Source organism: Panthera uncia, assembly GCF_023721935.1.
Source record: "Panthera uncia isolate 11264 chromosome A3 unlocalized genomic scaffold, Puncia_PCG_1.0 HiC_scaffold_11, whole genome shotgun sequence".
Classification (NCBI taxonomy): domain Eukaryota; kingdom Metazoa; phylum Chordata; class Mammalia; order Carnivora; family Felidae; genus Panthera; species Panthera uncia.
In genome coordinates, this window is record NW_026057578.1 from 60,911,547 (window position 1) to 60,936,939 (window position 25,393).

Here is a 25,393-nt window from a genome sequence, read left to right on the forward strand (position 1 = left end):
CCAGTCTTACCTTAACCCCTTCGCATGTCCCCAGCAGGCTCCCAAACTCCAGCCTCCCAAACTTACAATTTGTCCCCGAGTCTTTTCATTTTTTCTTTTTTTTTCTTTTAATATTTTTTGGGAGAGCACAAGTGGGAGAGGGGCAGAGAAAGGGGGACAGAGGATCTGAAGTGGGCTCTGTGCTAACAGGCTGACAGTACAGAGCCTGATGTGGGCTTGAACTCACGAACCGTGAGATCCTGACCTGAGCCAAAGTAGGACACTTAACCACCAAGCCACCCAGGTGCCCCATTGTCTCTGAGCTTTTCAACATCAGTTCCATCTTCCCAAAGAAGCCTCTTCCCTTATCCCTCTCCTCCTTCTCTTTGCCTGGTTAACATTTCCTCGACCTCAAGACTAGGCTCAGACAGGAGACATCTCTCCCAAGATACTTCCTGACACAGGGCCCCTGATTGTTGGCACCCTTGGCTGACTCCTTGGGCTAGGAGCGTCTTGAGGGGGGAGGTGTGACTTTGCTTTCTGGGCCCTTGGAGCCTGGAATGATGAGGGACTCGTGTGTGTGCATGCTCATACTCATGGAGCTCTCGCTTTTGGAGGGCAGAGCTCAAAAAGCATAGAGTTGGTTTTTTAGTAGCCAGTTGCAAATGGAAAGATGGCTTGGGCTGGCTAGGAGATGGTACAGTAACATTTTGAATGTGGATTGCATGTAAACCTAGTGAGGAAAGAAGTAGGAAGTATCCAGAGACAGCAGGGGCTGCACCCGGAACTCAAGCATGATCTCAGCTTTTGATAGATAGGGAAGATGGAAAGTGGGACACCAGAACAAGGCAGATTGGCAAACCACGTGGACCAGTGATGGCGCCGGTGGAGAAAACTAAGGCCCATAGAAGGGACTTTTGTGAAGTTGGTTTTGAATAAAGGAGTGCTGTTTTGGGCTGGCAGTGACATGTCAACACTGATGAAGAGAGGACAACACTACCTAATTCCTGGTTTGCTTCCCTCTTCTTTGTTGAGGAGCATCATTTTTCATCTCAACTCCACTACTGATAGAAGGGAATCGAAGCCGCAGACAGCATGGGCAGAGACTGTATGGAAGCCTCCAGCCGTGCGGAATGGGTTTAAGTCCCCTGTGGTGGGTGCAAGCACATCCCACATCATTGCTGGGGGAGAAGCACGTGGGGTGCCCTGGGTCAACGGAGACCTCTGGAGGTGGGGAGGGAGGGCATGATGAGCTCTCTTCACTCAGCACGGTGTATGCGGCGGGCTTGAGGCGCCCCCCACACCATTCCCCAGGGACAGTTTGTGAGCACATACACAGAAAAGGAAGCTCTGCTTTCTAGGATTCCTAAGAATAAATACTACCAGACTAGCCTCATTTATGTTTTGACAGGCCAACCAGAATAGTACTCTGGAAAGGACTGTCTGGGCTTTTGTAGGGCGCTTGGTAGAGACTACCATTGTATCCTGAGGATGACAGGAGAAATGTGGGGCTTCTCATCACAGGCGCTGCTGGCCATCAGAGCCTGCCTGGAGGGCAGGCCCCCAGGACACCCAGAGGCTTGTCTTCACTGACAGGTTGGTCAGGGCAGACCCGGTATCTCAGATGAGGCCATTAATGGAACAACGGTCAGACACACATGACATGAATACAACTGACAGCGAATGGAAGATTCCAGAAGATCTCAACAAACCACAATGACAGTCTGAGAGGAAAAGGGAGACCCAGCTGCACAATTAACAACAGGATCTGGGAAATGAGATTTGACAGCAAGACGTGTGAGAGAGACTTTGGGCTCAATCTGTGATCAGGGTGGCCAGGAAAATGGGCGTTAGGGCCAGCTCTGAGCACCTCACTGACTAGAATGTTGACAACCCCCAGGGCCTTTGGAGGACCCAACCCACAGCAGCAGAAAGACTCTGAAAGAGAGAAAAGTGTAGTGTAGCTGTTACACCTGGAGAAGAGGGAACTATGGGAAATATGGCTACTTCCCTCAGGTATGTTGAGGACCTAACTAAATAGACAAATATGTGGACGTTAGATGGGGTGACTTTGTTTTTAATTTTTTTTAGTGTTTATTTATTTTTGAGAGCACGAGCAGGAGAGGGAGGGGCAGAGAGAGAGGGAGACACAGAATCGGAAACAGGCTCCAGGCTGTGAGCTGTCAGCACAGAGCCCGACATGGGGCTCGAACCCATAAACTCTGAGATCATGACCTGAGCTGAAGTCAGATGCTTAACCAACTGAGCCACCCAGGTGCCCCTTAAGTAAGCTCTGTGCCCAATGAGGAGCTTGAACTCAAGATCCTGAGATCAAGAGTTGCATGCTCTACCGACTGAGCCAGCCAGGCGCCCCTAGATGGGGTGACTATTAAGATGTTTTCTAAGCCTGAGGTTCTATGGATTTCCTCAGAATACCAAAAAGAAAGAGGAAAGAAAGGTGGTAAGGAGGATTGGAGTTGGGTCATAATTGTCCATAGGAACTTTATTTACTAAATAATAGTAACCTTTTTATTTAGTTCTACATTTGTGAAAGGACACATCAAAGGTAGATACTCAGTGCACTTAGCAAAGGGGACCGTATGTATAACTACGACTATATCATAGGACCATCATCTGCTCCCCAGAAGCCCTCTTGAGCCTCTCCCAGGCATTCCCTCTACAGAGAAAACCACTTCCCCGACTTCTTTTCCATAGATTAGTTTAGCCTGTTTTTGAACATGTGTATAAATGGGACTGTACAGAGTATTCTCTCTTATGTCTGGCTTCCTCAGCATAGTGTCAACACTTCGTTTGTGGGATTCATCCATGTACAAGTGAGCTGTTGTAGATGGATCCTTCATGTTGTCATGTGGAGGTCCACTGTAAGGATCCATGACTGTCTGCATCCCGCCATCTCTTCCTGTCTGCACTGTGCATGCCCACACTGACGAGTACCCTAACCTGTGTGTGGATGACTGGGCAGACTACCAAGGAAGTTGCCCTAACCTCTAAGCCTAGGGCTTAGTTCTTCTTGCCTGGGTAGCACATGCTCACATGCAAGGTGGACTCCAAGTGAAGAGGGGGTAGCATAAGAGGTGGCTGTGATGCATGGGAGGCGTTGTGGACAGTCCCTGAGAGGCAAGCCAGGCAGATGCCCTGAGGCAGGGTGTTGGGCAGCTTTTCCACAGCGGAACAGGCCACTGTTGTTGCTTCCTGAGCTGCCCTAGAGACGTGGAAAAGGCAGCTCACGCCTTTGGCCAGATGCCTGATGGCCTTTTAGGGTAGTTCAGCCTTGGCAGGGCCTGGTTCCCCTCCAGAGAAGCAAAGATGAGGGGCCCCAGAGGGGGCTGCGTTGACCAGTGTGTTTGTCCCAACATCCTAGTGGCCCACTCTGGTTGGTGCCTGGCTCCTGGCTGGGCTGCCCCTTGCAGGAGCTAGAGGGAAGGTTGGATGCTGGGAGGCAGAACGCCTGCTTTCCACTTCCTGGCTCTGCTGTGGATTTGGGAAAGTCATTTCCAGATTTCCCAGAGCCTTAGACTCCTCTTAGCGCTAATCCAGTGTCCTGATCTTACAGAGGCCCGTGGGGGGCAGGGGCAGGGAGGGGCAGGGCTGAGGCAGAGGCAGAGGCAGAGGCCTGGCCGGTGTGAGCTTAAGGCTGGAGCTTGTTTCCTTATATGACAGTGGCTGGGATGGCTCCAGTGGCTTCTGCATCCTCCTTTGTCCAGCTGGTTTGAGTTCCAGAGAGGCCTTGCCGGGTGGGGTCGGGCAACTTCTAGGAGAGGAAGAGCCCCTGGCCAACCTCAGCTGAGCCCATGGCTCCTTTTTCTTGCCCCCTACACAGTTTGGGTGTTATTTGGGGTGAGTCCTTGCGTTTTCTCCTCTGTAGAGTAAGTTCTCAGTCTAAAATTAAAAAGTGGCCCTGTCCCCTGTCCCTGTGTCCCGGTGGGAACTGAGATCGTGTTTAAAAGGCAGGAGACCATCAGAATGAAAGGCAGTGCACAGGGGGGGACGGCGAGGGGGAGCATGTCACCTTCAGATGTGGGTTCCTTTTCATCCACTCACCCAGTGCTTTTTCTGGTGCTTTTCTTCTTTTCTGGACAACAACCCTGTCCTGACCCACCCAGCCTGCCTCTTCCCTTCTGGAACCACCCCGGCTCTGCTTCGCTGGCCTGCCAGCACCCCCACCCCTAGGTTGGCCCCTTCCCGCCCTCTGCAGGGTAAAGGAGCTCCCACACAGGCCTGGGTTTTGGATTAATGAAGCCCAGATGCAGGCCTTCTGACTCTGGCTACAAGTTAGCTTTGGAGTAGCAGCAGAGAGGGGCCATTTACCGCCCACTGTGCTCCAGGCCCAGCTGCTGCCGGGGCTGCTGGGGAACAGCTGGAGAGCAGGTCCTGACTGCCAATGAGGTGGAAGCCATGCGGAGTGTGTGGTGTGGCCAGGGAGAAAATGGAGGGTGGGGCTCTGGGTGAGGGGTAGGGGTCTGGCTGCACTCACAGGATGATGAGGGGCTCCTGTTTGCTATCCCATGGGGCAGTCTAGATGAGGCTGCCTCTCCACAGGTCTCTGGTCTGGTTGGAATGCTGAGGGGCTCCGCAGAAAGGGGTCAAGGCTAAAAGGAGAGAGGGTCAGGGAAGGGCCCCATGGGTTAATGTCAGGTCTTCCGATCAAGAATGGACCAGGGAGGGGCACCTTCGGCTCAGGTCATGATCTTGAAGTTCCTGAGTTTGAGCCCTGCATCAGTCTCTATGCTGACAGCATGGAGCTTGCTTGAGATTCTCTTTTTCTCTGTCCCTTGCCCACTCACCCTCTCTCTCAAACACTAAAATAAAAAAAGGAATGGGCCAGGAATGGCTGGCCCCTCCCTGGGTTGCCAGATAAAATATAAATATTGCACGGGAGAAACTTAATGCTAAGCAAATTACTCTGCTTATCCATAAGAAGTTCAAATCTAACTGGGCAGCCTATATTTTTACTGGCTAAATCTGGCAATCCTGTCTCTCCCTGCAGCTGAATTTCTTCTTTAAATAATAGTTTTATTGAACTACAACATACAAACAAACAGAACACAGACCATCAGTGTATGGCTCAGTGGATTGCCACAAATCGAGCACATGTGAGACCAGCCCTCTGGTCATGAAATGAAACAGGAGCAGAACCTGCCTATCCCCCAAGCATCACCACTATTCCCGGCTTCCAACAGCTGCTATTTGCCTATTTTTATACTTGGTGTAAATTAAATATAAATTAAATCATACACAAGTATTCTTTTGTACCTGGCTTCTTTCACATGACACTGTGAAGATCCATGCCTTCGGATACAGTTTTAACTCACTGTCGTTAGGCATAGGGTTGAGTTGTGTAGATGGAGCCCAATCTGTGAATGCATTCTGTTGGCATATCAAGAGTACACTTCTGCCTCTCGTGTGTGTGTGTACGTGTGTACCTGGGAGTAAGATTGCTAGGTCATGGGGTGAGCACATGTTCATCTTTAGTAGATCTTGCCAAGCAGTTTCTCAAAGTGGATTAAATTCCCACCTGCTGTGTATGAGCATCTCTGTTGATGCTCACCAGCAGCGAGCATTTCTCATCTTTTTCAGGTTCTCCTTTCTGGTGTATGGTGGTGTTGCCTGCAGCCTCTATTTTTCCTCTTTCTAATCAAGAACCTGTTGCTTTGTTGATTCCTCTGACTTTCATGACTAAGTGCTAAGAAAATCAACAAGGCCCCTGCGTCAGCCTGCTCAGCCCCACAGGAGCCGTTCAAGGAGACATCCCTCCCCCACCTCAGTTCCATCACCCAGGAGCCTCCCTCACTTGAGGCCTGGGCAGCAGGAGGCTCTGCCCTGGGGAAGTTGCAGTGGAGCCCAGACCATTAAGCCCGGAAGTGGCTGGGCTGGATCCTGCCTCCCTAAAGTACTTGCTCGGCATTTCCCAGTGCTGCCCGTGGCAGGCTGTTCCCGATATCCGCCCAGTCCCTTGTGGTGTCCTTCCAGGGAGGTGGCTGAGGGCACCTCCAACAGTGCTGTTACCTGAGGGCATTTCTCCTCTAAGGAGCTGGTTCTAACCCAAGTGTTTTCCTTCGTGTTCCTTATATTCCCTCTAGCTTCAGGACCTCTCATTTGCTTCCTCTGATGGTGGCTCTCTGCAGGAACTGGGGACTGTGGCCACATCAAGGTCCATGCCAGGGGCTGACATCTGCTGCCCATGGGGAGCCACAATGTATGGAGGTGCAAGAAAGATGGGAGCCTCGTGGTAGAAATGGGCTGTGGCATGGAGCATGGGCAGAGGAGGGACCCCAGACCCCTCTTCCCATCACTCCTTCCAGCCTCTTCGGCCGCTACCACCCCAGCCCCATCCTCTGGTCTCCACACCCCTTTGCTCTTCCCTTTTGCTCCTTCCAGCCCTCAAGGACTCATGAAAATCAGAGCCCTGAACATTAGCATCTGAAATCCCCATCAGAGGTCTTCACTCCAAAAGATGGCAGATACTAGCCCCATCCCGAGTGAATTGGTTAAGACTGTTCAGTGCTAGACTGCTCCAGCCCAAACTGACTGGAGCCAAAGGCACTTCACTGGCTCACATGACCCACTGACCTACCGATTGGTCCAGGGGCTGGGGGCTTCAGGCACAGCAGGCTCTGGGTGTGGTCAGAACTCTGTCCCTGTCCTCTGTCTCTGCTTGATTCATCATCCAGGCTCTCACACAAGGAGGCAGGATGGTCACCAGCAGGTGTAGGATTACCTCCTGTCAGATCAGTGGCCCTGCTGGAAAGACACACACACTCCTGATAATTCCAAACAGGGCACCGAGGCTACCTCTCAGTGACTCAGTCACTCAGATTCTGATGGGCCAGGCCTGGCTCATGTGCCCACCCTGGGAGCACCCTGGGTGGGAGCAGGTTCTCCAAAGGAAAGCCACTGGATGCTGGGTAAAAAAAAAAAAAAAAAAAAAAAAAAAATTAGCCCCACTCTCTATTACCCTACATGGTCTAAAAGATTCAAACACTGCAAAGGACAGAAAAGGCAAAGGTCTGTGCAAAAGCAGCTGAACATTGCCCATCTCTGTGTATCCACAGAGAAGTATAGATATTCAGAGAGAAAGACCAACTAAGAAGAAAAACCACTGTGCCAGCATCTGAAATTAAAGTGACTCTAATTTTTTTACTTTTGCTTATTTTTAAACCTTCCCATCATGTTTTATTGCTTCTAAAATAAATAATGTTATAAACCAAAAGAGTAAGCCAAAGTACTCCAGACAACATGGCTCTCCCATGCTCACCACTCGGAGGGCATCCTGCCCCCTCATGGACTTCAAGCCCACCTGCTCTCACAGTGTCCCGCCACTCAGTCCCTCTTACTCCTTCCCTCACAGGCAGCTTCGAAGCCAGCTCAGCCTTGTGGTCATTGCCCGGATGCTAGACCAGCAAGAGACGCTCCCTCTCTGGCAAGAGAAGGCCCAGGTGAGTCTTGGCCTCAGCCGGGCAGCATCCACTGGGCCCAGGAAGCCTGTGGGTGAGCAAAGGGCTCTCCCCAAGGCCTGCCTGCTCCTGAGGCTTTTCTCAAAGGTTGGGGTCCTCAGGCCAGGAGAGCCAAGTTGAGTTTGAATTTTTCACTCATACCCTTGCATTCAACAATTACTATTTTGTATGCCTCCTGTGTACTAGGCACTAAGGATAGAGCAGTGGGCTGGGAGCGTGTGTTACTTTTTTTTTTTTTTTTTTTTTTTTTTTGTAAAATACGCATGACATAAAGTTTACCATTTTGATGTTTGGGGTTTTATTTTGTTTTGTTTTTGTTTACCATCATGACAGTTTTAAGTGTAGAGCTCAACCATTCAGCGGCTCTAAGTACATTTGAGACATCGTGCAGCCATCACTGCCTTCCACCTCCAGAAATTTTTTTTATCCTCCTAAATAGAAACTCCATACCCATTAAACACTAATTCCCATTGCCTCCTCCCCCGGCCCCTGCTTATATTACTTTTTATATGTGGAAAAAAACAGTGAAGGTGAAAACAAACACTACACACTTAAAACTACTCACTCCTAGTGCCTCTCCCTTTCCAGTGTTAGGCATTCTTGGAACAGCAAGAGAAGCACAGCTTTGTCTTCTTTCCCTATTCCCCTTCTCTCCAGAAAGCTCTGACCACAGCCTCTGTGCAGCTTGGGGCCCTGGGGGTGGGGGCGGGCAGCATGGGTCACAGCCAGCCCAAGGATGGGAGTCTGAGCATGCTCTCTCCCTACCTCCTAGAAGCTCTGTGGGATCCCAGAATAGGCGCTGGGTACAGCCGAACCCTCTGGCTCAGCAACACAAGACGGGCAAGGCAGTCCCTGTGAAGGGCTGTGTGTCTCTATTCATAGAGGTGTACAAGGCAAGCCCGCGTAACCTTTTGCCCAGAGTGCTGAGAGAATGTTCCAGCACATCCTGGGGCAGCCTGGACAATATAGCTGAGTCTGCAATGCCATGATTGTAGGGCGGGAGCTCAGAAAGCTGACTGGTTGGGTTGGCTTTTCAGAGTGGGCTCGGCCTGGCTTCTGCCCCAGCTGCCCCCTTTGCCATAAATACTTTCCCCCTAGGACTTAGCATGGCTGGAACTTCTTGTCATGCCAGTTCCTGCTAAAACATCACCTCCACCTGGAAGCCCTTCCTGACCACCCAATCTGAAGTGCCCTGGCACCATCACCCTGTTTAAAATTTTATTTGTATTTGCCTGTTTTAAATTTTATTTATATTTACCTGTTTTTATTTGTATTTACCTTCTGACAGTGTCTTATTTATTTGTTCAGGGTCTGTGTTCACACACACACAGACCCCAACACCAGCTCCTTGAATGCAAGGATCAAATGCTTTCAGCTCACCACTGCCTGTTGGCGCCTGGCACACTTGTGGAGGTTCTCAAGGCACACTTATGGAGTGAACACGAGCCTGAGGTTGAGTTCCTGGAGTGTGCAAGAGGAAGTTCCCTTTCCCTGGAGACCTGGGGAGGGGTGGGTGGGCGAGTGGCCTGCACTGGGGTCACTTCACACAGGGAAAAGCCTGATGACAGAGCATCTCTGTGAAGGAGGAGGAACCAATCAGTGTCTCAGGGGTGCCAAGCGGTTAGGAGTAGGGGCAGGCAGAGATGCAGCAGGCAGACAAGACCCGAGTGGTCCCAGAGGGCTCTGGAGGGCAGTGGGGGGGTGGTCACCAGGGCCCAAGGAAAACAGAGCACAGTGTCAGCAGAGCAGACGGGAAAGGCCAGAGCATCAAGATCAGGAAAGGCAAGATGGCTGTGGGTGGAGGGGCATAGCCACCCCCCTGCAGTGTTTGAAAAGACCAGAAAGACAAAGGGTGGTTCAAGCATCAGAGTCAATTTAAGGCTTGGGCTTTGTTTTTGTTGTGTTTTTTATTGGCTAGAGCCTGTGTGTGGGAGAGTGAGGAGAGCATGATGGGGACCAAAGAGCTGGGAGGGGAAGTGCTATGGATTATCTGGCCCGGGCAGGCCCTTCGAGGGAGGCAGTAAATGGCTCCTCAGGGCGGGGATGTACCCCCACACACCAGGGGAGAACTGGCCTGGGAGCCCCTAGCTGCTCGCCAGGGCCCACCAGGGACCAAGCCAGACTCAGCCCTGCCCAGCTCCAAGCCTTTCCAACCATACCAGTCACCCACATGCCCCCCTCCCCCGTGTGCTATCTGTACAGGAGACCCTAGCTGAGGATCACCTCTGTGCCAGGCTCTGTGCCAGGCTCCACACCAGGAACCACCCTCAGAAGAGAGGGTGTGAGCAAGGTGGGCTGAGGGCACAGTGACTAAGTGTGCCTGAGGGCAGTGAAGTGGCTTCCAGAGAAGGTGTCCTGAGCCAGGTCTTAGAGGCTGAGTCAGTGCTTGTGTTCCAGAGAGGAGGGTCTGCAGGCAGGCACCAGCCTCCTGGCGGCTCAGCTCCAGGAGAGGAAGGACCAGCTGGGGCCTGCCCGAGGCCCTCCCCGTGTGTTTCCCCCATCTCTGCTGCAGGCCTGGGGTTGCCACGTGGGCCTCCCAGGTCTCCAGGCTGCAGGCACTCTCCTTTCCAGTCTGGCCTGTCAGACGGATCCTTGCCTTCAAAGGGCCACCTTGGCCCCACAGCCGCCCACATCAAACCCGCACGCCCCCTTTCCCAACTTCTCCTCCATGTGGCCTGTCTGTGCTGCCTGTTTTTCTCTGCCCTCCTCGCAGGCCGACCCTGCGCTCTCTGCTTGCAGCTGTGTGCCCTGGCCCTCCTTCCTTTCCATCACACCCCAACCAAAACAGTGGTAGCTAACATGGTGCACAACCCTGGCCGCATCCCAGGTGCTGTTCTCAGAGCTTACCTCTCATAGGAGTCCCAAGCAGTAAGGGCTGTTACCATCAGATGTTTTTCACAGATGGGGAAACTGAGGCAGGTGTGGTTAGGAAACTTCTCTGGATTATACAGCGGGAAAGCCTTGGAGCTAGGATTTGACTCCAGAGTCCTTGTTCTTGACTACTGCAGCATGCTGTCTCCACTTCTCCAGCCCCTTCCTCAGCTCTCATTGTGGTGACAAACCGGACCACACCTGCCACTTCATGCTGAAGATGCCCTGCTGGTCCCCTGAGCTTTATTCCTAAGTGGCAGATAGGAGGACAAGGGCTGTCCCTTCTACTTCCTTCATTGATGTATACATGTTTGATAAACCTTATCAGTAGATTGACTATGAAGGGGAATCTAAGGGTTGAGAATTGACTCCTCTAGGAGAGGATCTGGGGTGAATGCCTGGGCAGAGGCCTCTCAGGGCACTGCTGGGAAGGAGGAGCCCATGACCCCTGGATGGCTTGGCTCTCTGTCTCTGGCTGCAGTCTGAAGCCCTAGAAACAGGAGCTGAAGAACTGAATTGGAGGGATGGGACTTCTGTAGGTGGTCAGGATGCAACACCCCCAAAACTTGTATTTTCCAGGAGAGCCTCGAAGTCAGGCCTGCTGCCTGTTGTCCCTGCGAGTCCTGGGACTATCCCAGAAACAGCAGGGTTTTGTCCACATTCACCAGTGTGCTCCAGACACTGCTCAGGGCACTGAAGATACAGCCCTGAACAGAACCTAGTCCCTCCCTTGTGAAACTCATGGTCCTGGGGGAGATGGACACAGGCATCAAGAAATAAGTAAATATTTGGCATACCAGATGGTGATAAGGGCTCTGGAGAAAAATAAAGCCAGATAAAGAGGAGAGGGAATGTTGAGAGATGGGGATATTTGTGCACAGAACTGAAGTCAAGCAGGTTTCTTGGGGAAGAGCATTCCACACAGGGAACAGCAAGTACAGAGGCCCTGGGGTAGGCAGAGTTCTCTTAGGTTGGAGGAAAAACAGAAACCATTGTGGCTGGAGCAAAGGATCAAGGACAGAGTAGTAGAAGTTGAGGTCAGACAAGTAAGTGGGGATTCAATCCACCAGAGCCTCGGGGCCATGGTAGAGGCTTTGACTTTGATGCTGAAGTGGAGAGCCATTGGAAGGTTTTGATAAGAGAAACAGAATCTGATTTATTAAATATGTTGAAAGGCTACTGCGTTGAGCATAGGTGATTGCAGTAATCCTGGTAAGAGATGATGGTGGTTTGGCCTGGGGAGATAGTGTTGTAGGTGGTGAGAAGTGGTAGGACTCTAGGTGTAATTCCCAGGTACAGCCAGTGGGATGCGAGATGTGAGAGAAAGGAGACCAGGAGGGCTCCAGGATCTAGACAACTGGCAGGTTGAGGAAGCCCTTTACCGAGATAGGCAAGACACAGGTAGAACAGGTTTGGGGCCAAGTCAGGAGTTTGCTGCTTATCCCAGGCCATCTCTTGCAACACAGTCAACCTCTTTTGTCAAACCACGTCTTCCACTTTGGGGTCTGGAAAACATGGGCTTTAAGTGGCCAAAATGGAGGAGGTGCACAACCTGCATCTCCTATGGAGAAGCTGGCTGCAGCCCCAACCTGCCCTTCACTCATTCGTTTGTTTAATGAATGCTAATGAAACACACACCAGGTGCCAGGTGCTGTGCTAGATTGTGGGGACACTGCAGTGAACAAAACCTGCCCTAGGAGGCCTTACCTTCTAGTGGGGGGGGGCAGGTAATAAACACAATAAACAAGTAAATTACGTAACGTGTTAGGAGGTGGTAAATGTGATCGGAATCGTAAGTAGTTCAGGGCAAGGGGATTGGCAGGTGTGGGTGGTGTAGGTGGCAGCGTAGACAGGGAACTGGGGCTGCAAGGGAGACAGGGGCAGCTGTGTGTGTCTGGTCAGAAGGCCCAGTCAGAGCACAGGCTGCAGGGAGCAGCAGGGCCACCTGAGCCTCACAGACACTTAAGATCCTGGCCTTCTCCACGGGGCAGATAGAAGCACTGCTGGGGTCTGAGCACAGGAGTGACCAGCCATGTGGACAGTTGCCCGGCTGGAACTCCTCTTCTCCTCCTGCCAGGCAGACTGACAAGACCAGTGGAGGCCCGCCTTCTTGGGTGATCATTTGCCTCTTGCCTGGAGGTGTCTGTCCTAATGGGCTGAGTGTTTGCAAAGACAGCTTCCAGCGGTGGGGGTGAGGTGGGGAGGCGCAATGTCAGGTCCCGGCCCTGCTGAGATGCACACGGTCCAAATATGCCCTTATCCCTGAGAGGGGTGTGGCTGCCAGAGCTGGAAACAAAAGAGAGTAAGCAATCAGAAGGCCACAGCTTGTGCGCTGAGCAGGGTGAAGCCATTTTCACGGAGAGGAAAACATAGGAGACACGGAGCTGCAGTTGTGTGCCCTGCCCACCCCGAGCTTCTGTAGCAGGGAGGGCCCTGGGGTGAGGCTGCCTGCCTGAGGACTGCTTCTGGGGGCGTGGGCTGCAGAGCCTGGCCCCTGTGCTTGCACAGCTGTGATCCCAGAGCAGGCAGGGCCCTTTTGGAAACTATCCCTAGCCTTGCAAGGCCTGAGCAAGACAGCACAGCTCTGGTTTTGGTGAAGCTCCAGATGGTGCCTCTCTTTCACCCAGAACCTTCTCTCTCTCTCTCTCTCTCTCTCTCTCTCTCTCTCTCTCTCTCTCTCCCCCCTCTCTCTCTCTCTCTCTCTCTCCCTCTCTCTCTCTCTCTCTCCCTCCCTCCCTCTTTCTTTCTCTCTCTCTCTCTCTCTTCCCCTCTCTCTCTCTCTCCCTCTCTCTCTCTCTCTGCCTCCTCATCTCCCTTCCTAAAGGGATGTGACACTAGGCCAAGAAGGCCTGGCCCCCTTCCAGGAGCCAAGGCCTCGGGCCTGTCTCCTAGCCCTCAGCCCAGCTGCTCTTGTGGACTGTCTGAGCCTGTGGCCGGCTGAGGTGCTGAGCAGGTGTCTGCGGGTGAGTCAGGGGGAGGAAGCCAGGTGTGCCGGGCAAGGCTGGGCTAGAGCAGGGAACTGGGTGAGGGGCTCGGGCCTAAGTCCTTTTGGCCAGCCTACACTTGCTACATCTGAAAAGATGGTGCCTCTGTGAATTCCCCTGGCGTTGCTTCTTTGATCAGCAGCCCCCTTTCCCAGAGAGGCCAGGGCTCAGAAACTGCCTGCTGTTTGCCCTGGCCACAAGTTAGCTCCACGGCAGCTGGATGGTCCTTGCTAAGGCTGAGCCCAGGCTGCCCAAAGCAGGTGCAGGGCCTGGGCCAAGAGTGGCTTACTGCAGACACCTGGACTCTTGCAGGCCCTGTTCCTGGGAGGGGTGGGGGCACTCCCATTTGTTCAGAGAGGGAGGTGCAGTTTTCATGGGTGGTGGGGTGGCTGGCAAATTAAGTGACATATCAAGCAAATGCAGCACGTGGACCTTGTGGGGAATCCCCACTCCAAAAGCCCAACTGGTGAGGACATCTTTGAGACAATCAGAGAAAACTGAACATGGTGTTAGCCCACATAAGGAATTCTTGGTAATTTTTTGTTGGGCAGGAGAACGATACTGTGACCATGCTGGGGAGAGAAATCCTTATCCTTTTCGGTTTAGAAGCTCTTTATGGGTAAAATGATACAATGTTTGGATTTGCTTTAAAATTCCCTGGAAGGAAAAGGGTGGGGGCGGAGAAACAGGGGCAGGCAGAATGATGTAGAGCGAGCGCAGTCATTAGAGGGGGCGGCGGGAGGTTCACAGCCTCTGCTCCTCCGTAAGCCTCTCCAATCGGCACAGCAAGTTCAGTGAAGAGAGAGACGCAAGAGAGGCCTGACCAGCAGCTCAGGGTGGGAAGGATCTTGCCCTCTTTGCTGGCCTTGGTTCTTCCAGCCCCGAGTGCTTACTCCAGGGAAGTGGATCAAACACCAACCTACAGAGATCTTAGTGCACTCCTTTAAGGGAAGGCTCAGCCTGTGTTAGGCACCATGTGCATGCATGGCCCTCCTGTGGTTGTCTCCATTTTGTCTGGCTCCAAGAGGCCACACAGCATGTCAGTAAGAGGTGAATCCAGGTCATGGAAGCTGGTGGTCTGGCTCCAGAGCCCACGCTCTGACCTGCTAGTGCCAGCCAAGTATCCCAAGCACCCAATGTGTGACGGCCTCTCTTCTCCTCCCTAGCTGTCTTTGCTCAGCCAGCTTCTGAGCCTCATGAGGCCATCATCCCTCAGACAGTACCTGGGCTCTGAAACCTTGCCACCCTGCCAGGAGCAACAGCCAAAGACCAATGCTGAACTAGACCACAAGGTAAGCACCAGCACCTGCCTACCTCAGCCCAGGCACCACACAGCCCGGTAATGAGGAAGGCAGGGCTGTCCACACTGCAAGCCTATAGGGCCTTATTGCTGCCAGTCCTCCTAAAACCCCAAGGCCTTTAAAATTCTAGCAAGTGCCTCCCTCTGGTGAGAGGAGGTGCTCATCATCCCTGCATAGCCTGTAATTAGGGCCCTTGCTCGTGCCCCTCACAGAGGCTCAGTGGGGCGCTCCATGCACAGGCACTCTGGCCCTCTGGCCCTGCTTCTGGGTTTTGCTGCATTCTTTATAGTCCCATGTGCATTTGCTAGCACATGCATTTGCTAGCAGTGCATTTGTGGAGTGCCCTGTAGTCCTACAGCATAGTTTAAAGAGGATGCAAGGGCTGAAATAATGCTGGTGAGGAAAGCGGGGCTGGGAGGGAATGTCCAGATGTGACAGGCATTCTGTGTTCCTAGGGCAGAGCTGGGTACCTCCTCCCTGTTTTTCGCTGTGGTTGCCCCTGAGGCTGAGTCCTTGGCCTTTCCCCAGTTCTTCCTAATTGACTTTCTAGACATTGTTCAGCTTTCCCAAAAGCCATGCATTGGTGGGAGTCTGGGGCAAAGAGGTACCCCAGAGTCTTCAGGTTGTGGTGTTTGGAATAATGAGGCCTGTGGACCCTTAGGGTGAATGTCAGGCAGGGACAGTGGTATAGGGGTATAGGGGCTTCAGAGTGGGAGCCCCAAGTCTGACTCTGGGAGGTGGGGAGAGTGGGGGTTGTGTGGATCTCAGTGAGCTCCCCTATCCTTGGGGCCTCGAGGATGAAGAGTAGAGATAGAGATCTTCCTAATTTAGGAAAGTGGTAATTCCAAAAGCTCACTCGGAGGTTGGATGTTGATGATCCAGAAGTCCACCCTTTGGGCATTGCTCTGCAAATCAGATAAATGAATTAATTTACTTAATGAACACAAATGAACCATTAAGAAGATATGATAATCCCAGGTGTATGCGCCTCTTCTGGAACATATAGGTAAGGTTATCTTTTAGCTGTGCCTAATATTAGTGCATTTACGAGACTGCTGCCTGCCTCCCAGGAGAATGTGAGCTGTGTGTATGCCCTGTTCTCTTTCCCCATCTATTTCCTGAGAAATGTGCTGGTTGTAGAGACTGTGTTTGGATGTTCCAGGGCTTCTAGAAAGGAGGTGGGGTCAGCCCATAGGCGGGAAGGGTCTGTCTGAGCAGGACACAAGTGGGCAGGACCCAGGCTGGGTTAGGGGAAGGAAAAAGGAGAGAGGAAGAAGAGGGAGTGGTAGCAGAAAAGAAAAGGCTTATATCTGATCTGCCCAGTGAGGAGTGTGTGCTTCAGACACTTTGGAGCCCACTCCTGTGACCTCACCCAGCAGAGTTGGGACTACCAAGCCAGAGGCTTCCACTTGGCTCCTTGCTTTTCAGAGCCCATCTGGCAGCAAATGTCTGTTCAACAACCAGGGAAGAAGAGGAGGAAGCGGGCTGAGGGTATCCTTTATTTTGAGTACTGTTCTCATGCATATAAAGGAAACTGTGTCCCCCTTGTCAGCTGCCATATTGGAAATGACCTGTTTGACCTGGAAACATGGAGGGGACAGTATGTCTCATCAGGGTGCCCCAAAAGGGTAGGGTTAGAGTGTTGGCCCAGCCCAGGGCAGTGAAGGGGGCACATGGGTCCAAGGGCAAGTGAAGGAGACACATGAGGCCAATGCAGGTCTCCAAAGCCTTTGCTGCAGCTTGAACCCACCTAGGATTGATCCCAGCCTGGAGCAGAGGAGGGAAAGGGCACTGGGCTGGGAAGGGGAGGAGGTGGGGCTGGTTCGGGGACGCGGGTCTGCACAGAAATGGGAAGAGTTCTGTCCTCCTGGGCAGGTGCCGTGCTGACCACGAGGGGCCTGGTGGGGCAGGTGCCAGGCTCCCACAGCCCAGCCCTACTCCCACCTTGGCCAACTGACTCCTCATTAGGCCCAAGCATGTTTCATCTTCAAAGGTGATCAGGCTACTCACCAGCCAAAAAGAGCAGTGGCGTCACCAGCCCTATTTTACGGGGAGTGGTGGTCTGTGCCTGGGCTGAGCCTTTCATCCCTAGAGCTCAAAGTCTTTGACTTCCTTCTGTCCAAGCACAGTGGGGAAACTAAGGCCAGAGTGAGCTTGGCCCCAGGCAACCTGACCTGGAGGAAAGGGCTTTCCTAACCCTTGGGGCTGCAGTGCTGAGCCCCATCCCCCCAGGCCTTGCTCACCCTGTCTGGAAGATTTCCTGTGAGAGGCTGGGGTGACTGCCCTCCTCCAGCCCTCCAGATAAACACTTCTGCCAGGCTCCCCTCCCCCTGTTCTCCCCATCTCCTCCTTTGCAGCGGAACAAAGGAGGGGGTGGGTGTTTGGCCCAGTCTCCTCCCTCTCCTAGGAAGCTCCCAGCCTTCTTCCCCTCCCTGCCCTGTCCTCCAGTGGCTGGCTGGGAGAGCTGCTGACTGGTGCCCCAGGGCTTGACTTTCTCTCCTCACTGATCCTGTGGCTTTGCAGTTGACCCTTTACTTGTTGATCTCCCCAGCTAGACCATGAGCACAGCCAGGGCTTCTCGGCATGGCATATTTGGCACTAAATGAGTGAATGAATGAACGAATGAATGCAACATGAGTTTCTCTCCCCCTCCCTGAACTCTATTCTACCACCCCATTATGGCCATCCACCCTCCTGCCCTGCTTCTCGAAACCTCCCTCCCTCTGCATGCCCTCTGACCAGCCTCTGCTTGTCAGCCGCCTTGTCTCTTAAAGTCCTTGTTTCATTAAGGCCACAAGGGTTTATAGCCTGCACTTCTCTTGTCGGAGGTCCTTGACTTCAGAAGTGTTACCTGCTTATGAGAGAACCAATCAGGGCACATTGTTCATAATTATAAGCTAGTGAGATTCCTGCCTGGGAAAGCTAACCACCAAGAACAACAAAAAGCAGCAACATGGTCCTGCTGCAACCCTTCAGGGAGGCTGGAGGGGAGGCCACAGGAGGGCTTCTGCCCTGGCTGTTTGTCCTAGCTGGGTCAGGGCACAAAGTGTCCTAGCAAATCATGGCAGAGCTTGTGTGGAATATAAGATTCTGAAAAAAAGGAAGAAAGGCTTCTGCTTCCTAACAAGATGATTAGAACACTTCCAGCCTTTTAAAGTGCTCTTGATAAAGGGGTTGCTTGGCCCCTTGGTGGTTATTAGTGGCCCTGTGCTCACCTGGTTTGAGCAGGTCTCTCCCAGAGGAGAATAAACATCTAGGCCAGAGTGAGGCATGGGGGTCTGAGACAGCCCCTCAAGAGGCAGTGGCATTCAGATGAGAGAGGTGGAAAGGATGTTTTAATGCAGGAACCAGCTCCAGAGTGTTGGCCTCCCAGTGCCTCCATTTGGTCCTTGGATACCAGTTCAGTAAGAGACCAGCACCCCTCCCCCCACACCCCAGGCCCCTGTGGGTGAGGCTGTCCTTCTGACTGCTCTGCAGACAAATATGTGACTGGATGCAATTTGCTGCTGTCCCCTCAAAGTGACCCACTCAGCCTTCTAACCCAGAACCAGGAGTTTCCTTTTAGCTGACTTGCATGGACCATTTTGGGCCAGATTTTGTCTACTTGCATTCTGCCCAACCTCAGAATGTTGGCCTGTTCACGTTTATTGAGATTATTGATGTTTTGGTCTTGTTAGACCTGCCATTGTATGTTCTGTTTCTATTTACCATACTTTCTTGTTGTTTCTTGCTCTCCCCCCCCCCCTCCTTCCTCCACCTCTCCCCTGGCCCTTTGCTATAGTGAAGGAATTTTTGTTGTTCCATTCTTCCCCTGGAGTTTTGGAAGGTCTACAGAACCAGAATCCTTATAGTGGGTAATAAGTTTTTCCCCAGTTTGGTTCAATTTGGGAACTTTGAGGAAGTTAACTGTCATTGTGTGAGAAGAAAACAGAGGTTCACAAAGAGGGAAGTCCCAGGTTGGGGCTGCATTGAGGCACCAGAAACTGGGTTCCTTTCTCCTCGTCCTCCTGGGCATGTTCTCCATGGAGCCTGATGAGTGTCCTCGTGGGGCAGGCAGTGCAGGGCCCACTGAGGGCTCTGCATCTGTGATGGTCCCCATCTCCCCCAGGGGCTGGGGGGCAGCTGCAGGAGGCCCCACCACCCAAAGCAAGCCTGAGGACTTCAGGTGGCTCCGGTCAGCTTCCTCACCACGCACACCACTTGCTGTCTGGCTCTGTGCTTGTGAGGCTTGGGGATGGTTTGTGTATTAGAGAAGGTGTGTGTGTAAAGAGTTGATTTTATGCGGGGGCGGGGGAGCGCTCCAAGCTGGAGTGATGCTCTGGGGTAAACAAACTCTGCTCTGCCCCCACAAACTCCTTTGAGCTCACTCCTGGGTCTCTGCACATCTTCTGCAGAGGGTGTGGGCCTGCCCTGTGTGTGTGTGTGTGTGTGTGTGTGTGTGTGTGTCTGGGTGCATACATGTATGTCTGTGTGCATATGTGTTGTGTACATGTTTTTATATCTTTGTGGTGTACCCTCGTGTTAGTAGAGTTGACAAACAAGTTTTACTGCTTTTGCTCCTGCTGCAAAGGCAGCTGGCCTGTCCCTGTGTTGGTAACCCTGCCAAGAGCAGCCTGAGTGACTGGGGTGTGGTTTGGGAGGTTGTGGGGAGTGAGCAGAAAGGGTGCCGCTAAGCCCTGGTGGCTCATACCCCCTCAGTCTTGGCTGGAGCACAGGCCCCTCACCCTGGGTCACCCAGAAGCACAGGTGGAACAGGAGCCTCCCCCTCTCCGCACACTCTCCGCCTTCTCACCTGCAAGAGCCCATCCTTATTTCCTGCCCCTCACCCTATACCTTAGGGAGAGTCATACCCACAGGGCTGGAGACCTTGGTTAGGGCAAGATTAGATGGGTTGGGAAGAAACCAACTAGTTTTAAGAAACAGAAAATAGGACACCTGGGTGGCTTAGTCAGTTAAGCATCTGACTCTTGGTGTCTGCTCAGGTCATGATCTCACAGTTTATGAGTTCAAGCCCCATGTTGGGTTCTGCGCTGATAGTGAGGAGCCTTCTTGGGATTCTCTCTCTCCTTCTCTCTCTGCCCCTCCCCTGCTTGTGTGCATGCACACACACATGCACGCACACACACACTTTCTCTCTTTCTCTCTCTCAAAATAAATTAGTTAATTAAAAAAAAAAAGACAGAAAACAAATATTCAGGAATCCTGAGTTCTTCCCTGCCAAGTCTGTGATTGGTTCCTCCTTACTTCCTCCAAAGTGAAGAACATCAAACATCTTTTGAAATAAACCTCAAAGAGATGGCCTCTGGGAAGCTGACCCAAAGGGGTGATCCAAGCATCAGTCCCGGGTCACACCCACCTAGGAGGCTGCTGTGCCTCTTCAGAATGGGTACTTCTGAGCATCTGAAGGCCACATGGGGCCCAGGCCCAAACCAGCTTTGTTTGGGTCCCAGGAACTCTGGCTTCTTTGCAAGTGTGTGAGCAGGGCTTGAAGCGACAGAGTTAAAACTGGGGGGAGGGCAGGCTTGGATTCTTCAGGCAGCTTCTGAACCTGCTCTTGCCCCAGGCCCAGTCCTCTTGCGACCCATGGGGGTCCCTCCCTCAGGCAGAGCCCTTACCCCATGCAAGGTGACTCATCTGCTTCTGGCCCAACACTACTCCTTCTCTTCATCTTTCAAGTCCTCAGAGTCCTCCTCGACAACCCTGTGATTGTCTTCCTCCCATTCTTACATAAGAAAAGGCAATCCTGAATGCCTCTCCCATCACATTCAGCCCCTCTGTCAGCAGACCCTACTTCATGCCTTCAGCTTTTCTCCTACAAGTCAAACCACATCATTTGATTCCAGACAGGGGACATCTTTTCCAGAAATCCTGGGAAATGTGAGAGGTCAAGCCTCCATTTTCTTTGCTCCTGCTGTTCCTTCTTCCTGGCAGTGCCTGACCTGTCTTCCCTGCCCTTGGATCCCCATGGTCATTGCAGTCTGTTCATTTGACCCATGGCCTGTTCACACATTGCTTTACACAACTAAACAGAGTTGCCTGTGAGGATCGGTCCAGAGTCAATCTCAGCTGCGTCCCACTGCTCCTACTGAAATGGCTGCCCTAGCAGGTGCAGCCCTGTGGGAGGGACCCTTCCCACCTCACCTGCATCCAGCCCCACACACCGGCCTCTCCTCCTGGGCTGTACCTTCCAAGGAACATTGCCTTATAAGTGCTGCACTGAGCAGCCTGGGCTCAGCTCCCACCAGGCAGCTAAGGGGGACGAGGAAAGATGTGTAAAGTCCCTCACTCACTTTCTCAGTTGGAATAGCAGTTTCCAGGCAGGCCATGGCCTTCTCAACTGCTCTTCTGCTCACTGCCTTTTTTGTCCCTTCTCCCATGACTTTGCCAGGACTTTGTAGTTACAGAAACACAGACACACATCCTGGAAGGTCCTGGAACAGCTCATTGGGCTCAGCCGGACTGGGAGTTGAGCAGAGTCATGAAACTTCAGTGTTGTTCTCTACATCTCTCAGCTCTGCCCCTTTGGTGCATTCCAAGGCAGGCCTTCCCTGCTGACCCTGAGAAACTCCAGGCTTCTGTCCTTCCCTCAGCAGCCCTATCCAGGGGGAAAGAAATTCTGTCTAGAATCCCAGAGTTGAGTCTCAGTGGCTTGGATTGGGTCATGTGCTCATCTGTAAGCCAGTCATATAGCCAGGCATATAGTGATTGGCAGGCCCGGGTCACATGTCTTCCCCTGGAGTCAGGGCTGAAGTCATCACCACCGTAGGGAATGGGAGACTGGGACACTCTGATAAAGGAGAGAGCAGGATCCTGAGTACCCCAAAACTTTAGATGCCCATGGCCTGGTCTGCAGCCATGGGCAATGGCCCTACTCTCCAGTATCCCTGGCAAGTATAAGAATAGTGCTTTCTAGGTTCTTCCCATGTCAGCACACCAGGTGAGCTCACCACTTCAGTGAGTGAAAGAGAAAGATAAGAAAGAGAAGAAGCTTTTGAGGAAATGGCTTTTGAAGAGGCCAGTACTCTCTGCAGCCTCTCCAGCCCCTGAAAGATGCCCATGCCCGCACCCTGGATGGTTTCAGTGGCTCCCTCCAACACTGGCACCCACATACTGATGTGCATGCGCATGGCCAGCCCTAAATTCTCAAACGTTTGCACTGAGAATCTTGTCCCTCTCTGGGTAGTCAGCAGAGCTGGGTTTCCGGTCCACATCCCCCTGGGGTCAGGGTCTCTCATCCCAGCCGGAGGAGCAGGAAGAGCCAGCCAATCCCCACTTGTCATCTCCCCTACCCCCCACGGCCAGCAGGAAGCCAGAAAGGAAGGGTGGGCTGGGTGGGAGCACTCTAGCAAAGGTTTGCTTGCAGCCCCTTATTCCTCCCACCAGCAGACACAGGAATGGGTCAGATGCTCTGAGATAACCTCCCTGTAGCAGATCCACAGGAATTAAAAGCCCCTAGTCTTCCTGCTTTTGTCCCAACTCCATCTCTTTCCTACCCCAACTCCACTGTGCCAGGGCCTCCCGTGTCCCTCCTTATCCTCAGTACCGGGAGCAGAGGCCAAGGCTGCTCAGGGTCCAGTTTGGGATAAAGCTTAAAAGAGAATCCCTCTATCTGTCTTAGGTTTAGGGTCTTGAGTCTCTGGGTCTTGAGTCTCTGACCCTGGGCAGAGAGAAGTATGAGTATTTTCTCTGAGCAGCCAGAAGTCCAGTTAAGGGGCCCGTCTTCTGAGGAATCTGAGCAGATGGGCACATGCTGGGCCTCTGGGATCCTTCAGCAGTCTCCGTGGACACTGCCTGCCCATCCATCCAGCTGGGACCTGAGAGCAACTTTCCAGGCAGTGGCTATTCCCCACAGCTGAGCCAGAAGTCCGGTTCCTAGCCAAACTCTGCCAGCCTGTCTCCTGTCACCCTCAGTTGGCCTCATCTTTGCTCCACGTTTGGGCTCCACCCACCCCCGTGCCTACACCGGCACCTCCATTTACAGAACCAACTGTCTAGCCTTGTAAGCCCAGAGGGTAAGTGTGGCAGGAGCCCTGCCTTTTGCTTCTGCTCTCGGGCCTCTCAGCTCTGTGCCTTCAGAGACCCTTGGCAGCAAAGAGACCTTGTGGCACTGTCTCATTTCCTAATTAACAGTCATGCATCCTTGTCATTTCCTTCTTGCTAGGACTTATGACCCATGACCTGTCCTGGTCAGACTCTCTTCCAAACTCAGCTTTCCGTTGAGCACAGTCCTCTGCTTGCTGCTTTAGTGCCGGCCCCAAGCCGAGGTCAGGGAGTAACCTTGGAGCAGTAGCAGCATGAGCAAGGGGAATATGTCATGTGCTTTGCTTGTGGGCACAGGGAAGAAATAGCATCCTAGAGGTGATGGCAAGTGCTATACTCCAGGACCTGTCCCGATGGGGCTCACCTAGAAAAATGCATCCCCTCTCATCTTGTGTTCTAGTGGACATACCAGCTGGACAAGGTTTGGCTCTCTCACCAGGCTAAGGCTCTTGGCCTGGGGCCTGCAAGTGGCCCTACCTCAGGATTAGTCATTACTAATTATTGTTGTTGTTATTTGCCCATCCTGTGGTAAGGTACCTGGACCATGCCCTTGGGGCTCAAGCTTGGGCCCTGCTCCCTGTCTGGGGGTACAGCCTCGTCTTCTCCCTGTCCTTCCACTATCAGGCCCTTAGGCCCCTGCTGTGCAGTGCAAAGGGAGCCTGTTCTTTCTGAAAGGAGGTGTCTTCAGTGTTAAGTCCCCTTTATGGAAAACACACATAGAGCTTGTTCAGCCTTAGGGAGAGAGTACAGACATCTGCTTCAGACCTAACCCTTACTGGAGATGGTTATGCAGTTGGGGGACCTCTCCAAGCTCAGCTTCCACATCTGCTCAAAATGAGAACCATCAGGCCTCTCTGGGAGCCCTGCTGGGTCAGGGCACTGTGAAGTGGTGCTGTAGGTTTCAATTTAATTTCAAAAAGAAAAAAAGAAAAGAGAATTGGTGGAGGCCCAGCTCTAGCCTTGGGTCTGAATTGTGCCATGGCAGACCAGTGCTGCTTCAGTCTTTCCCAGACTAGCTTAGTTCTAGACCTTCATCATGTGTGGGTGCATCTGTCTCCAGCCGAGCAAAAGCCGTGAGTGGACCCACGTGTGGCAATGATGGGACCTGTGCAGAATTCTCCCCCTGGGGTCCATCGTCAGGCCCTCTGGACAGAGCTGAGAGCAGCCTAGGCAGGTTGTGGTTGAATGCAGGTCCTGTGAGCATAGAGAGGAGATAGCAAAGGAGGCTACTCTGGGCTCCTGGCATCCCAGGCAGGGAGCTGGTACCTGTAGGCATTCAGGGCCAGCTTCCTGAGCAGGAGCCCCCTTGGCCCTAGCAGCCAGGCAGGGGAGGCCATGTCCTTTGGGTTAGTCTTGGTTTTCCTCAGCAGGTGTTCCTGAGTCGGCCTTTGTTCCCCACCGCCCCAACCCCAGCACCCCAGGCAGCTGCCCCAGAGCCTGGCTGGACCTGCTCCCACAGGATGCCCACCCGGCCTGGCAGCCCCCAGAGAGAGGGCTTGGTTTGGAGACTTGCCTAGGGTAAGCCTGGATCTTTGGTCATGACTGGAGGTGGAAGAAACCGTAATGTTCTGGCCAGAGCGAGTGGCTTCCTGGGAGATCCTCTGCCTCCTTTCTGCCCATTTTTTGTGTAAATAACCCAGGCCACAGCCTGCTCCTTGGCATTAGCTGGAGGGGAATTTTCTAAAGGATGAAATTCCTGGGAAATGTTCACCCTTTTTTCCTTTTGTCTTGTGACGAAAGTGCTACAAATGGAGACTTGGCTGGTGGTTCCCGGGGTCAAAACTAGCTGGACCAGATAAAGGAGAATTTGGCCTTCCCCTCCTCCTGGGAGGGTGACAGGCCCTATCCCTCATCCTTGTCCTCCTTCCCCAGGGGGAGGGCAGGGCCCTCCTTCAGGCTCTAGAGCCAGGAAGGAGGCATACTGCACAGCACAGAACTTCCCAGAAAAGTTGGCCCGCCTGACTCTGGAGAGAGACCCAGAAAATGAAAGCTAAAGGCCTCACTGGCAGGGGACAGTCTCGTCTTGTCCACATTGGGTTCAGGCACGTCCCACTCCTTACCCTCAGACTCTGCCTTTCCCCAACTTGCTGACTGAGGTTTCCCTAGGCTCCATTTTCCATAGGGACTTCCCAGCCTCCACTGACACCCAGTGGGGGAGGAGCTGTGCCACCTGAGCTGGTGAGGGCCCATTCTTCAGACCACATCCTGAAGGCTGGAGAAGCATAGCACCTCCCACCCCCACCCCAAGGAGTGTCTCTGCACTGCCCTTTAACCCTGAAGCCACACTGACTTCTACCCCCTCCAGACACACACACACACACACACACACACACACACACACACTAAGGGACTTGGAAGTGCCTCAGGCTGAGGAAAGGGCCACCTTGCGTTTCCAGCTGTGGAGGAAATGGGAGAAGGCAGGGGGCCTTGGCGTCTCCGTGTACCAGCCCAGCTGCTGCATGGCCCAGGCCCAACTTCCCTTCCCTGTGTCTTGAAAGGGAAGACAGCCCCATGTCTCCGTGGTGCCAGCCAGGACAGGAACAGGCTTGCTAAGTTCAGGAGCTGGCCACGGTGTGACTGGAGCAGGAAACGTAACTCCCACACCTGGCTGTTTACTCTGTGTCCTCCAGAGAATGGCCTGCCCTCCCCACCTCTGCTGGTGCCCAGGGCCTGCCTCTCAGAGGAAGGAGGCTCAGGTGCAGCCCCCTCCTAGCCAGAGCCCCAGTTTCTGCTAATGTCTGCT

At 52.9% G+C, this 25,393-nt stretch overlaps 1 protein-coding gene across 5 annotated transcripts in view; it reads left to right on the forward strand.

Moving 5' to 3' along the window:
- FAM178B (family with sequence similarity 178 member B) overlaps positions 1-25,393 on the forward strand; it is a 113,625-nt gene that overhangs the window by 81,268 nt on the left and 6,964 nt on the right. For 3 of the 5 annotated variants that reach the window (XM_049651405.1, XM_049651404.1, XM_049651407.1), the window contains 3 exons: positions 7,349-7,436; positions 14,476-14,601; positions 16,039-16,101. In XM_049651405.1, coding sequence (XP_049507362.1) covers positions 7,349-7,436; positions 14,476-14,601; positions 16,039-16,101 — 277 coding nt within the window. The remainder of the gene's footprint in view (positions 1-7,348; positions 7,437-14,475; positions 14,602-16,038; positions 16,102-25,393) is intronic. The other 2 variants (XM_049651406.1, XM_049651408.1) reach the window with 1 other exon arrangement.